Raw genomic sequence first — 15,075 nt, 5'->3', positions numbered from 1 at the left:
TTTCTTGATTCTTTTTCACACCAATTTCTTGTCCCGGCTTGTTACTTACCTTAATATGCACTTGCTTGGCTAAGTTCAAAGTATGTATAAAAATATTCCTCGATTAATATAAAAAATTATACCCATTACGTTAATATGAAAAAGAGGTGGTTAAATTTATATACTATGTGAATTATGTAATAATAAACTTAATACAATAATAAATGGTTCATCTTACAACTGAGACATAATTAGTTGATAATCTGCCATCCATGGATGTAGTGCACTGGCGTGCTATGTAACATATGATGACCACACAATTCAAATCAAAATAATGGCACTGTAAAACCATAGTCAACACAAAATAATAATTTCTAAAAACTTTGTTCACACGCAACATAATAAATAATGATTTGAAATCCGTACTCGCAGTCACGCCCGCGCAGCTCCATACTTCTTTACATTCCATACGATTATAAGCACTATGGGAAGTAAGGAAGCACGGAACTCGCGCAAGGGCTTTAATTTCTTCATCTTCAGTACACTGTAGTCCTATGTGATAACGATTCGACGTGATGATTAGCCGCCACAATACTGATTGGTCACTTAGTGGTGACGCCATCTCTTGGTTGATGGCCAGGGTGATAGGGTAACCACAACGCGACAGTCGGCGACGTGGGGGCGAGCGACGCGGCGTGATGGCAGCTCGCAGAGCACTGGCGGTGCGATCGGTGCGCACGCGCAGACCAGCTCTAAAAATGGAGTCACCGGCGGAGTTAGCTTACGGCTCGCGAGTACCATCCATTCCAAATTTGTATTTTCCCGAAATAGAACCGACGGCAAGCGTCTAACGGATCGGTTTCCGAATGTGCACCAACCTGCAACGTGCGTTAACTAACCGTGGTGCACATGAAAGCTTAGGTTGTAGACTCCGTGGTAGAGTCTCTTATGTAAGGAACACCGCCTGAACCGCGCCGCGTGACGACCGTATCGAAAATAAACGTGCACGCAGAGCACAACGCCGACGGCGACGGACGCCACATGTGCGCGCTCCCGTCAGCGATCCAATGATCGCGCGCTGGAGGGGATGCTATTATTAGTTGTACACCATCCACCACTGTCACCTCCCGCGGGGTAGTCGGTCTATACATAGTTCCGATCATAAGATCTGGCAAGCCTCAGCGTTCACTGACCTCTGAAACAACACCAAAATATAAATTGTACAACTCCACTAATCAATGACAAACTGATTGCACAATAATTAAATGTTTTCATTATACAATCAGATTATCATTATAGGAAACTACTATTTATATTTAAATACTAATGCCACTTAGCAAATATTTACTGGCCAATAGGGGAACATGTGGGAATCTATTATTATATATAATTAAAAACTTTATGGCACTAAATTTTTGTAATAATGTATTCTCTATCTGTTTTGTAATTCTATGTTTTCTCTAACAATGTTAACCATAGGTCCTATAACTAAAGTACTGGTGGTTAACACTGTTGACCAAATGGGCAATCAACAAACATGAAATGATAAGTTCAATATTTATAGTATGAAACGTATTGCTTATAATAAAATTAATCGCTACTAGTGAATACAAAGTATACCTATAGAGTAAATAAATCCGCAACAACGGTTTGTGGCTGAGAATACCCACTGTCGCCCGTAAAGCTCGCATCACGTTCACTCAGTCAATAAAAGAATTTTGGCAAAAGTTTCGTAGACAAAGAAGTGGGAAGACAGCCAACTCATCTTTTGTCTACTTGAAAGCAACATGGTTTTGTTAGTATTTCGATTCCGCGATGTTGCAAAGTTGTAAAATAAAATTACCCATATAGTACATTGTCTATCTTTAATACTATATTTACATGTAAAAATTATCTATATATAACAAGAAAGTTCTATTAAAATCTCGGCAAAAAGAAAATAGCATTAAATTCTTCTACTCAACAAAATCTAATTCGAATGTAATATAATGTTATTCCTTGTATGTTAAATGCAATGATGTTTTATGCGATTAACCACCGAGATGATTTTCTGAATAAAGAAATGCGACGATGCTGTCCTCCGAGCAAGCGACCGTTCAAAGAGCGTCTGTTGAATATTAATGCGACATTGTTATTGGCCGCTAGTGCCCGCTGCTGCCCCAATCGCACATTTCCATAACTTACTATTCTGGATCCGTGGAGAATCAGCTCACTGTACGAATATGATCACTTGGGCTCATATCTGCCCTGTAAACTCCGCCGTATTCCATTATTCATTAATAAAGTCTGTAAACACTCGAGACCTTAAACCGTATTCTCGAATGCTTATGTTACTATAGAAGTTATACGCAAAATGCACAATAAAATCATATGATGAATCATCACTTGATTGTTTCAAATATCACGGCTTGTGAGTGCACAAGCAGTCACTCGCCTGCTTCTTGTCGTTAATTATCATGTGGGTATATATTTGTTAGTGGTTAGCTAACCTTGATTATGTAAATATTTACTTAGAACTTTAATTACGTAATCATAACCATACTTCCGTACTACATAATAAATTGTGAGAAAGTGTAGACACACAGACAAACGATTATACGGCTGAACGGACCTTAATGAAATTTGGCGTGAAGATTAAATTAACAGCTAGTATGCTATATATCCTTTTTTGTATATGTACGAGTATCTCTATTTTACTCACATTTACATGAAATACCAATTTATGTGATGAAAATTGTTTGGTATTGGGTGTACCCAATTGCTAGTATAGTTCTGTAACCAAATGTAACATCTTTAAATATGATTCTGCCTATTTGTATTTATGCCAGCACAATGTTATCAACATTTAATTCTTATCATCCAGAATTTTAAATTTACTTCTTATAAGAAAACTTACTATATATAATAATCATTTATGTATATTTATATAGACTATATATACTATAGACTGCTATAACTACAGAAATATGTTGTCAAATTACCAAATTTCCATTGTAAGTAAAATATGGTAACATAATACATAACTATAAATATTTAGTATACCTGTGCATATAATGAAATCGTAAAATTGTGACGAGGCGAAAACTATCCTTTTAATGTATTAAAATATCACGTAAAAATGGCTGGAGAAATTATACTGAATATTTCACTAAAGATGTTGATCATTTTAGTTAATATATACGCTACTTTTTAATATAATAATCAATACGTACCTATAATTTTATTATTTAATTAATTAATGAAATAATATTATAGATAGCCCGATTTACATGATTTATTTATTATTATTGTTTAATTATCATCAATAGTCTTGAGTCCCCATATTACAAGGCATTACGCATTGAATCCCCATATTACAAACATGGATTCGTGAGTGTAACTGTTTGTATACTATACAGAATTGTATATTATACAGAATAGAATCTAATCATTTTTTAGGCTTTAATATTAGTCTAGTCCGTAGGTCTAATACAACTATCAAGCATTATTTTAATAAACTTAACCTTACTATTACAATATACTATAATAGATAGCAACGTTTAAATTTTAATTGGCTGAAACAGATTCAAAATCATCAAATCTCATAGCTATTTCTAGACAAAAATCTCAAATTACTATAAAAATTCACTGTTCTTTTTATTATCTACTTCACTACTGGAAGGTTCTGACGGTTAATATTCCGATTAGCCGACTTTGTTCTTCTTATTGTGTTACTCATTGTGACACTGATCTTGCTCTCCTGATGACTGTGAATATATAATGAGTCATTCAAAGGGAAAATTATGTGGTCTCATGAATGTTCAAAACATGTGCTCTAAATATATTTTCTTTGTAATAGATACTTAAGATTTGAACTTTAATGCCCTGTGAATTGGAACTAGGCTTGTGCAGTTCACGAACATACTAGTTAGGAAGAGCGCTCCCAAAGAAGAATTACGCTCACTAGTTCGCAGATCTTTCGCTTTTTAGTTTGTCTGATAAAAAGCGAACGAACTAATTCTCAAGAAAGCCGAGAACTAAATTGAGCGATTGCAGTCGCGAACTATTATCGGCAAGACTAATTGGAACGATGCAATAAAGGTCTTCAAAACGAATGTGACACAACTGGAGTTACAGATGCCTATAAACTGCGGTAACCGCTTCAACCTTCAGGCCGGTCATATAAATAGTTGTAATATTTGTAGTTCAAAAATATTAAACACTGTTATTACAAACAAAAAAACTGCCAAAGCAGAAGTATTATATATGTAAATACTTATATTCTTTATCACTACATATACTCTATTATAGTAGATTTCAAAATTATTTAGAATTATAATTATACATTATTAATAATGCGTACAAGTTAGTATACATATGTAAATCTACCATCTGCAAAGTATAACGTTTGAAATGATCCTACATAAAAATTATTGTTGGCCCGATATTATTAGAATTAAAAACAATTAATTAATTAACTTTCTTTACTATATAATTCATAGCTGCGTTTTAAAAATTAGAAATAGATTTCCAACTTGCCTTAACTGAATGAAGCTGGCCATTAATATAAGTATAGGTAATAGAATTTTTCTAATTTGAATAATAGTTGAAAGTATGACATTGTACAATTTTATAATTTCCGTAATGTATTAATGAAATATTATTATATCTTAGAAATACTGAAAATATATTACTCATTTTTAGGCAATGTATAGATAGTAGATGCTATCATAGTATTCAAACTTTATTAAAGTCTATACATAGCTTAATACTGTAGTAATCCTAAATCCTATACGTTACCTAATTCAAACTATAAGCTTGAAACAGTTAAATAAAAGATTGTACAAAATATAAATTACCTACTAAGTATTTCATTATTATACTTAAAATTTCAAGTAACTTTTAAAAACCACTTTTGTTAACTAATATAATTACGAGATTAAATTTCAAGAAGTTTTAACATTAACATTTTCGTCATATAAATAAAGTTACAATTGTTGTTTTTGGAAGTCATATGTTATTTACTGATCTGATTTGACGGTTTTATTATTATAGTTAGGCACATATTATATTTATGGATATTCACATAAATATAATATAGCTCTAGTGCGTGCAACAAATCGACTTATCTACATGTATAGTTCATTATACTAGTAGTACTACATTATTCGTACTAGACATATCAATTAAGGCATCGGTCTTTAACCACCATTTTTCCTTATTTTTATTAGTTAAGTCTACTGTACAAATGTATCAGCCATTATTCAAATTTTCCATTGACATTACAAATTTAGGACAAAGGTTAGTAAGTACTTTAATTCTGTATCATACAATAGTTTTAATTAGATATTGTATTTATACTTACCATTTCCAGAAAAACAAAATACAAACAGGAGTCTGTAACATCCAAAAAGATAGACTATTGATACGATTCACGCTAGGTATATTAAACTACTACTAAAGTGCACTAGCTATTGTATAGTAAGTAAACCTAATCTAAACGCATCGTATTTTATGATGGTAAACGTTTGTGGGGAATATATGGAGTGGCGACGTGCGCTGCGCGCTACCAACTGTTGTTGTACGTAGGAGGAGCGTGTGTCGCCGACGCCGCCGCCGCGCCCGTAGTTGCTCGCGACGTTTGACCTTATTTAATTAGTTCGTTCGTTTTTACTGTATAAATGTAACACAGCATATTAAAATGTATACCGTCTAATTTATTGTTGTCAACTACTCGATTACTGTAGCAGTTAGGTCCGGACGAGTATGCTGACGTTTATGTCAACGATTGGTATATTTAACTGAGTTTGAATAAACTTCACCTTGCTAGTAATACTGTACTTAATACTACGTTATTAAGTACAGTATTACTTTTTGCTCCCACTGTATTATATTATATATCAGAAGTTTTAAATAGTTTTATTTTGTAGTCTATAGAAATCAAAACCATGTAAATGCTGCAAACTCGATCTCTGAATCTATTTTCACGTAGAGTTCATCCACCTCGATAGCATCGACGATTTCAGCATTTCGGATTGTAGATTCCAATACTTGTACAGCAAGCACTATAAATATATTTAGAGATTTACTGCATGGTAAACTATCCAGTTGTTTTTGTTACTATAGGTAATTATTCAAGTAGTTTAGTTCGTTGTTCTTGAATTTTTTTCTATGATTTATTTTATTCAATTATAAAATTACATATAATTTCGCATTACCTCTCATCTACCCCTACATGATATGCCCAAGTTGATATGTTCTTCGGCGTTTGCCTAAATCACATGTTATTATTGCCTACTGTCGCCATTTTGAAATGTCACCATGCAGGTAAACATGTTATTGGCGCCACTAACGGTGAAATTATTTTATTTTCCGATATAATCATATCACACAATGTTTGACTATATGAACTAGTGTTATTTATATATAGTAGGTAATTCGTGGTATATATCATAATTTGAACAAATACAAACATTTCATAAAATGTTTCATTCCGTGATTTTGTCACGACATGTACTTAATTATAGAACACAACGGGAGACCTCACATTTCACGTCGCAAGGCGACATTTGCGGGGGGGTGTTAAATTAATTACAAAAAAAAATTGTCGCAACTAAACTCGCTACGCAGCTCCCCCAGCAACTAAGTAGGCACAATAATAATAATACCATCCCATGAAAAAGACACATGTCTTGGTATTGGTATATATGAGCGCATAAAAACATTTAGTTTAAACAGTGACGTGATCCACTTTATAAATCTAGAGGACAATGCATAAAACATTGCTCTACGTAATGTACAGTTATAAAGTTTTATTTTAAATTCAAAATGACCGCTTACTTGTTGACGAACAAGATCTATGTGTTTGCTTATATTATTTTGCTGAGTATTATTGACGATATACAAAGAAAGTATTATTTCTAAAAATGAAGATGACCTACTCACTTATGTTTTATATATTTATTACGATTTACCTATTTTTTCTGGTAGCATAGGTCATAGGTTCGATCCTTACACAATACATATTTTTATATTCATGATTATATCTCTTTTATTAATGCTTTGTATATTGTAATTGTATTTTACCTATGGTTGTTTGCCAAAGCCGTGAAAATTGAACTAAAAATCAAAGGTTATTTATATATACTGTATACACAACCAATATATAGTATATATTATATATACAACCAATATTAATATCAATACTTATCTAAGTCACGTCCAGAATGATGACATTGTCAAAACGCATTTCTCTATTTCCAGTGCTATGAAGATAATGCTGGGTAAATTGCCCCGTCCGTGGATTGTGGACGACGCAAAGGATGACGGATACACGGCACTTCATCTTGCGGCTCTGAACAATCACGCGGAGGTCGCCGAGCTGCTGGTGCGTGGTGGCGCTCGTCCTGACCTTCAGAATGCCAATCTGCAAACGGCTCTTCATTTAGCCGTCGAACGACAGCACACACAGATAGTACGGTTATTAGTCGCCCATGGTGCGGACCTTAACATTTGTGATAAGGTAAAATAAATAATATTAGATACAAAGCAATAACGATAATTAAAATAGATGATACGTTAAATGTGAATCTAAAATTTAGCTTTTCTTTATTTCATCGTCAAGACGTCACCCCCTTGCGCTATTCCATTATCATCATCACTACTACCATGACTAGTGGAGGATAATTGAAATAACCATGAAATGAGATCAATTAAGCCATCGTGGCGAACCAAGAATTAACCAGGATAGTTTTATACTACCGCGTGGATGTCGACCTGAAAGGGTGGGTATGGTTAAAGCGACCAGATGAAAAATCAGAGGTTATTACCAACTGGCTTCGTGGAAGCGAACGCAATTTAATATGTAATAGATATGTACGCGGGTGTCTATGCTAACGTGATGGCCATAGTGCTGTTCAAATACCTATATATAGCCTTACCATCAGGTGAGCCTTCAGCTTGTGTACTGTAAAACAATCGCTTTTGTTTTACACTCGTGGGTTTCACACAGACGTAACTTATTTTTATTGGATTTTACCGGGGTATGTTCTTAGTAAGTGGGACTCAACATGTTCTATGCTTCGATTCCAGGACGGCGACACGCCTCTGCACGAGGCCCTCCGACACCATACCCTGCAACAGCTGCGGCAACTGCAAGATGCTCGTGGCGCTGCCTTACTTACCGGGCTTGCGCACACGCACGATAAAAAATCGTCCGCCTCTATCGCATGCTTTTTGGCCACACACGGGGCCGATCTTACTATAAAAAATAAAAAAGGTAAACAAATAATCATGTATCTTAACCAAAAGTTTTCTTCGTGATACTTTTTAAATTCAACGCTACAGTGCAGATTACACAGTGAAATTACAGGATAAGATGCATGACATCTTAGTCTTCTGGAATGGGAATTCATGAGTGGTATCACGGTTCTCAGTTGATAACGTGATGTCCATAGTGCTGTCCATGTATGTAACGGTTTACCAATTACCATCAACTAATGGTACTTGGCGGTGATTTCTCGGGCTACAAACAAACATACAAAAATGTGATATTAAAATATACATAATTTCAGAGCTTAGTTCAAGTTGTATTACATTATACTGCACTACTTTTTGTTGCACTTAATTACATAAATACCATTATATGCCCATAGAAAGTACATACTACATATGTATTAGTTCCAGTACTTATTAATTTGCTGCCAGTGGGTATTCGTTGGTTCAGCTAATTATGCAAAGTTAATGTATTTTTAGGACATAATCTTTATTACAGAATAACGTAAACACTTTACTTAGTGTTTTTAAATGAAATTGTAATCACTTGGGAATAACATAATGCTTTTCAGTAAATAAACAAAAAGTCAGTGGGGAAACAATTTGCAGATTTGGTTGGCGTATTCCATGACGTCACAATAGGGCATGAAAATCAGTTTCAGGAAATACTTCGTCTCAGCAACTTTTAAAGATACCGCACATAAATCAGTCATGTAATTAAAGTCAGACTCATTCAATTATTTATTGCCAACACAATTATTCTACTCATTTGATCGAAGTGTATTCTATAAATTATATTTTACTACTACTAGCGAGACACTACAGACTAGCAAAGAGATGAACTTTCGCATTTATTATATCCATATTTAGATCTTAGAATAAATAAGAATGTTTATCCCTATAGTGATATAGAAATATCACTATAGGGATCTATATACAATTAGGTAAGTATATGGTTGGTAATATATGTTGTCTTATATTTATTATTTGGTCACGGTACGGTATGGATCATTTTCATAGATAATATTCATATTAAAAATTAGGTAAGCCATATAATAAATATTCTATACATTTTCATTTTACAGGGCAAACTCCTTTGGACCTGTGTCCCGATCCTAACCTCTGCAAAACGTTATCAACGTGTCGCAAAGAGGGAGCAGCGCTTGGAAGTAATATTCCACCAGAGATAGAACCCAGCTCAATGAACGCCGCATGTGGAAGCAGCTCGCTAGTGACGCCAATGGAGATCTCCAATGGGGACAGTACACAGTTTCAGGATCCCACTGCAGACGAGTGTCTCGTTTGTTCCGACGCCAAACGAGATACTCTGTTCCGGCCTTGTGGTCACATTTGTTGCTGCAACGTCTGTGCAGCCAGAGTAATTATATGACTTTAAATATATTATATATTTATAATGCTAATCAAAATGTGCACCTTCTTTTTAGATATAAAATTGTTTAAGCACAAAATAATACAGTTGTAACTGGAAATAATATTATACATTTCTGCGTAACCTATACACATTCATTGTTACTTAAACCGTCTATCAAAGTCATCGGATCTGACGCTGATGTTTTGCGCTGTTGGGGTGAATGAGAGTGGAGAATAATGAATGGGAATGAAGTCCGGTCAGTGGGCCATATTATCACCGAAGCATCGTCAGGATATAACCACAATAGTTTTCACGGGATACATTGCTATATATATAATATATAGCACAGCTTCCACATATTATGATAATATATTAGTATTATTGGTTTTGACGTGGTCGACTGTCATGAGTCAGTCATGTTCTCTAAATATTCAGACAGGCGATGGCAAGGTGGGAAGGGTCATTGGGCTCTTTAAAATATGGTTGAGCGCAACGATGTTTGGCTCTCCCGTTATACTCGTAAAACAAAGATGCTAGTCTATTCTGATGAATGTGACTAATTTATTTTGTAATTCAAGTAACTATTTATATTGGAGTCAACTTTACTATTGGAGAGTTTGTATTCACACAATATTCTTAATAATGTAATTGTGAACAAGATTTATTTACAAAAACAACGCGTAAGTTTCTTGCTTATCATCATGTGTTCCGAATGGGTAGGTAGATTCAAAGAGTAAAACTATTCAAAAGTATTTATATTAAGTTTATTTGAATGAACTTTATTTCTATAATAAATGATATTATAGCGTGTAATATAATCCGCGGCAGGTAAAGAAGTGCCTGGTGTGCCGCGCGTGTGTGACGTCACGGCAGCGCGTGGGCGAGTGCGTGGTGTGCTCGGAGGCGCCGGCGACGGTCGTGTTCCGTCCGTGCGGCGACGTGTGCGCGTGCGCAGCGTGCGCGCCGCTCATGCGCAAGTGCGTCGAGTGCCGCACCCCGCTGCAACCGCCGCCACCGCCCGCGCAACCCGCGCAACCCGCGCAACCCGCGCAACCCGCGCAACCCGCGCAGACCGCGCAACCAGCGCAGCCCGCCCACACGCACCAACCGCACGCGCACACAGCGCAGCTCTCCAAGCCCGACCGTAATTATGCTCTCTACTACCACTGAGAGAGCACTTGAACGTCTTATTCCAAAAATCTGATAATTGGTGACATTTAATCGAGCTTTACCATAAATACCTTAAGGGGTCGAACTAAACTTTTTTATTGTTATGCTTACCGTCCAGTTTCGATAGATAGTAATTCAGTTGCGAAGAACTAGTAAAAAAACAAAGACCAGATTCAGTTTGATAATAATTAACTTAACACGTTTGCTGCGGATCGATTTTTCGTAGACTTCCAGCTAGTGCGTATGAGGTCTTTTCAAGACAAAGTTGACGAATCTTGCAGTGCGTATGGGACCTTTTGAGCCGCACAAAATCGTTTCTTAAAACATCTTTAATATTATACACAATTGTGACAGAAATTGCTTGAAACTTTACCATTAATAACTTAAAGAGTTGTTAAAATTGAATCCAGCTTCGCCAACAGTTATCATGACATTTAGGTATAGAATAAAGGAAAAAAAATTTGACACCTGTTCTGCCTCACATCGCATGGAAAGAAAGTTCTATTAGAGTCATGAGTAGTGTTGTGAATAAAAAAGAAACGCATATATCGATATTAAAACAATTTATTGATCAAAATGTTTTTCGTTAAAACAGGGCAAACAGAAGGATTTGTCACATTGGACACAAAAAGTAACAATTTTTTTAGTCTTTTTTGCAGCCTCGGAACTATTTAAAGTTAATCTCAATTTTTCATAACAACCTACGCAGCGCTTTCGTTTACCACCCTTTTGTAGTGCATGATCGGTACATCTGCCACCAGGCAAACCTGAAATAAATACTTATGTTAGTTGTACCTATTCCAAGTCAGTGTACATTTCTGTATGAATGTTTGCGTGTGTGTATACGCTTTTGTGTTAGTGGGTAGATTTGTAAGTATGTGCTTATGGGTATATGAAATTCATTTGTGTGTTTGTATGTGCGCATTTGTGTAGGTGTTAGTTGGTTGCAATGTGTGAGAGATAATGTGTGTATGTAATCTTACTCATTAATTATAACAGCTGTAGCCATTGAACGAGAATTCGCCGAAAATGAAGACGTACTTCATAACTCTGAAATTATAGACCGGAAATATTAACTAAACAGTAAATAAAAATACGGGTAAGTATATTAAGTTTAAAACCACATCCAATTTTTGTCACAATGCATTTGAAAAAACAAAAGTGCAAAGAAGTTAACAAAGCAAAATCGTTGTATAAAAATATGTCGGTCAAGTTTTGAATTAAAGCGGGTGCGAATGTTTTAGCAAAGAGATTACAACGTTCTCTGTAGAAAATCACTTAAGCATTTTGGAAAATCGCTATTGCAGAGAAAACACCGAATTGAAATTACCTTACAGTTTAAAGCAACACCATATCGAGTGATATCAAAACGTCTTCTTGTGTAGATAATTTGTTAGTGTAAATATATGCATGCAATGTATGCGTATTAGTATCAGTGCTGTGAAAATATATTGATACAATGGTAGCTTCAATATTTAGGCGGGTACATATTGGCACAATGTAACATGGAATGTATCATGCAATGCAAGAATTTGCCTATTGCTGCAATGTATCATGCAAGGTAACACACTCTGCAACAATTTCTCATAATCTGGACGTGATGCGCACGCCACGAGTAGGTATTACAAGCCGCATGCGGAGCGATCCATGATTTGTCGGTTTTTCGGACGAATACAAAGGGACGCGCAGTGTGCGCGACGCAGCAGCGTGGACAGTCGTTATGGGCAATCAAGACATCATGCAACGAAACTCCAATGGAGAAAAGAACATGCGTTGGCGGCCCGTGTTCGCGGCAGAATTGCGGAAACAGACGTTCGCTAGAGGTTCGTAGTGAATGCGCGATCCGAGCACGCTACGCGTTCACGCTTGCACCGAACATACATTGTATGTTCGGTGCAAGCGTAAACTGTTACATGGCATGTTTTGCAGCAGTCTGTACCCGCCCTTAGAAGAGGTAAGAAAACGTCAAAGCAAATCATTATCACCAATAATAAATAAAAATGAGTCAATGTATGAAATAATAACATACCTCTTTCAGAAATGCTTCGCCCAGTGAGCGCTTCAATTATTGATTCAGTAAAATCTTTCTTCGGCATTTTGTTTTCAGCATTGGACATATTATAAATAATCCATGCGTTCACAAGAGAAGTACCAAATAAAAATTCTGCCATAACTTTTCTATACCATTTTAGGCCTCGTTTTAAAGTTGTGTAATATGAAGACATTTGGTCACTGTAATCAATACCTTTTTTGTTTTCATTATACATAAGAACGCATGAAGGCTTTTTAATATGTTCGTTAGTGGCTCTTGTTTTCTTGCCTGTGTTTATCAAAACAGCATTGTGACCTTTGCAGGTTGTGATCATTAAAACTTGGCGCTTATCACACCATTTTATAATTTTTACACCCTTTAAATTCATTTTTCCCATAGTGTGACCTTTTTTTAATTTAGTGGATATTACTTTCTTAGGTAATCCTCTACGATTCGATCTGAGGGTACCACAATAAAAAGTTTTCTGTTTTAAAAGTTCTTCAGCCAACCCAATAGAAGAGTAAAAATTGTCAGCAATAACAATACGACCCTCATTTTCTAACCCTTTAATGAGTCTCAAAACTGTCATTTTTCCATGATCTTGCTCTCGACGATTACCTTCCTTGCCTGTATAAATAATTGTATTATACGAGTATCCCTCAGGAGTACATAATTTATATAATTTTACTCCATACTTATGTGACTTATTTTTGATATATTGGCGGAATTTAAGTCGTCCACGCCACGGTATCATAGATTCATCAATGACTAAAATTTTTCCAGGCCGAAGCACTTGTTGAAATCGAAAATTCAACATGTCATGTATTTGGCGAATTTTGTATAACTTATCCCCAGTATTATCAATTGATTCGTCGCAGAAATGCCAAAATCTGAATATAATCAAGAATCTGTCCCTGGATATTGTTGAGCAAATGTACTCATTCCTATATATTGATTTTTTAGACCAATAGTCGTTAATATGAGGTACTGTGTTTAGACCCATTACAAGTATGACTCCAAAAAATTTTCTTATTTCTTCATCATCCGTAGGTTTCCATGCTTTAAGACGAGATTTTGCCTTCACATTATCTTGATTATCTTCAAAATACTTTGTCGCATAATTGTTTGTGTCTCGTACTATTTTATCAATAATTTCATCAGTTAGGAACAACCTGTATATATCTATAGGTGTTTTATTACATAAGCGAGGAATAATAGCACTATCAAACGCACTCTCTTCGAAATTAATACATACGTCATCAGATATGTCAATCCAACTGTCGTCGTTATCGGTACTTTCTGTTTCAGCTATTTGATTGTCACTTTCCAGTTCACTTTCACTTGCTTCATTTTCATTTACTTCTACGTCGGTTGATTCTAAGCTTTCAATCGAAATGTCTGTGTCTTCATATTCTTCATTAACATTGCGTCTAGCTTGTATTTTATTTTCACATTCAGTATAGTTTTCTTCTTGTTGTTCATCGTAACTCTGTCTAACTTGTTCCTCTCCCTGCGCTAGATGTACTTCATCCTGGTCTTGATGTTTTTCCTCTTGTTTTTGTCGATCTTTTTCCTGCTCTTGGCGTTCTTCTTCTTGCTCTTGGCGTTCTTCTTCCTGTTCTTGTTCTAGATGTTCTTGTAAGTGACTTTCTCCCCGTAATTTTTGTTCTAGAGAATGTATTTTTATGTTTATATCCTTGGTATGAAAATCTAGTATGCTATCATCATCTGTATTTTTATCTTCAAATGAGTGTATGAATTCATATTTTTTATTTTTTATCTCCTGTTTTTCTGATTTAGTACGATTTGACGAAGGTGTTTTTAGTAGTTCTTGCATATTTTCTTCAGTTAAGTGTACAGGTAACAGTTTAGAACATGAAATATTACTCAAAGAAGAACACCTGCTTGTTTCACCAAAAATATTCAAAGAATCAGGGGACGACGCCCGGCTCTGGTTGCAGTAACTCTTACGTTTAAATTTTTGAGTAGGTGTAAGCAAAATTGGGTTTAATTCTGAACTTTGTATTTCTATACTTTTGAGGACACTATATTGTTTACTAGTACTTGGACTAATGAAAAATTCGTTGTTTTGTTGTAATTTCCTGTATTTTTTAGAAGATGGACAAAAATTTTCAGAATCACTGTCGATCTCATTTTCTGACTTTGCAGTAGAGGGCGGGCAAATTTGAACATTTTTCAAAATGTTTACCTTATTCACAGTAGAATTTCTGGTTGGACTAATTCTTTGTAGCACTTTTCTATATATTAA

At 35.3% G+C, this 15,075-nt stretch overlaps 2 protein-coding genes across 3 annotated transcripts in view; one reads left to right on the top strand and one right to left on the bottom strand.

Annotated features, from left to right (window-relative positions):
* The window catches only part of LOC131853640 (E3 ubiquitin-protein ligase MIB1), a 176,795-nt gene that overhangs the window by 159,116 nt on the left and 2,604 nt on the right, over positions 1-15,075 (top strand). The window contains exons 12-15 of the mRNA XM_059204614.1: positions 7,222-7,480; positions 8,050-8,236; positions 9,318-9,610; positions 10,433-10,748. Of these exons, the coding sequence (XP_059060597.1) occupies positions 7,222-7,480; positions 8,050-8,236; positions 9,318-9,610; positions 10,433-10,748 (1,055 nt within the window). The remainder of the gene's footprint in view (positions 1-7,221; positions 7,481-8,049; positions 8,237-9,317; positions 9,611-10,432; positions 10,749-15,075) is intronic.
* LOC131853641 (piggyBac transposable element-derived protein 4-like) lies at positions 11,472-14,860 on the bottom strand. 2 transcript variants are annotated; one of them, XR_009357998.1, is made up of 3 exons: positions 12,804-14,860; positions 11,758-11,824; positions 11,520-11,541 (listed from the first exon to the last, which is right to left on the bottom strand). XR_009357998.1 is itself a non-coding variant. In XM_059204615.1 (2 exons), exons 1-2 carry the CDS (start codon positions 14,641-14,643, stop codon positions 11,817-11,819), a joined length of 1,848 nt encoding a protein of 615 aa, XP_059060598.1. In that variant the 5' UTR covers positions 14,644-14,860; the 3' UTR covers positions 11,472-11,816. The 2 variants fall into 2 exon arrangements, 1 of the variants encoding a protein (XP_059060598.1); XM_059204615.1 differs by having other exon boundaries at positions 11,472-11,824.

The sequence above is a fragment of the Achroia grisella genome, unplaced genomic scaffold (assembly GCF_030625045.1).
Source record: "Achroia grisella isolate CSIRO2021 unplaced genomic scaffold, CSIRO_AGI_Agris_v1 utg903, whole genome shotgun sequence".
NCBI lineage: Eukaryota > Metazoa > Arthropoda > Insecta > Lepidoptera > Pyralidae > Achroia > Achroia grisella.
Note: the sequence above shows the minus strand (reverse complement) of the source record. Positions and strands in the feature narration are given on the sequence as shown.

Excerpts from the sequence above, each read along its gene's own strand:
- LOC131853641 (XM_059204615.1), bottom strand. The coding sequence starts at position 14,643 with ATGCAAGAACTACTAAAAACACCTTCGTCAAATCGTACTAAATCAGAA.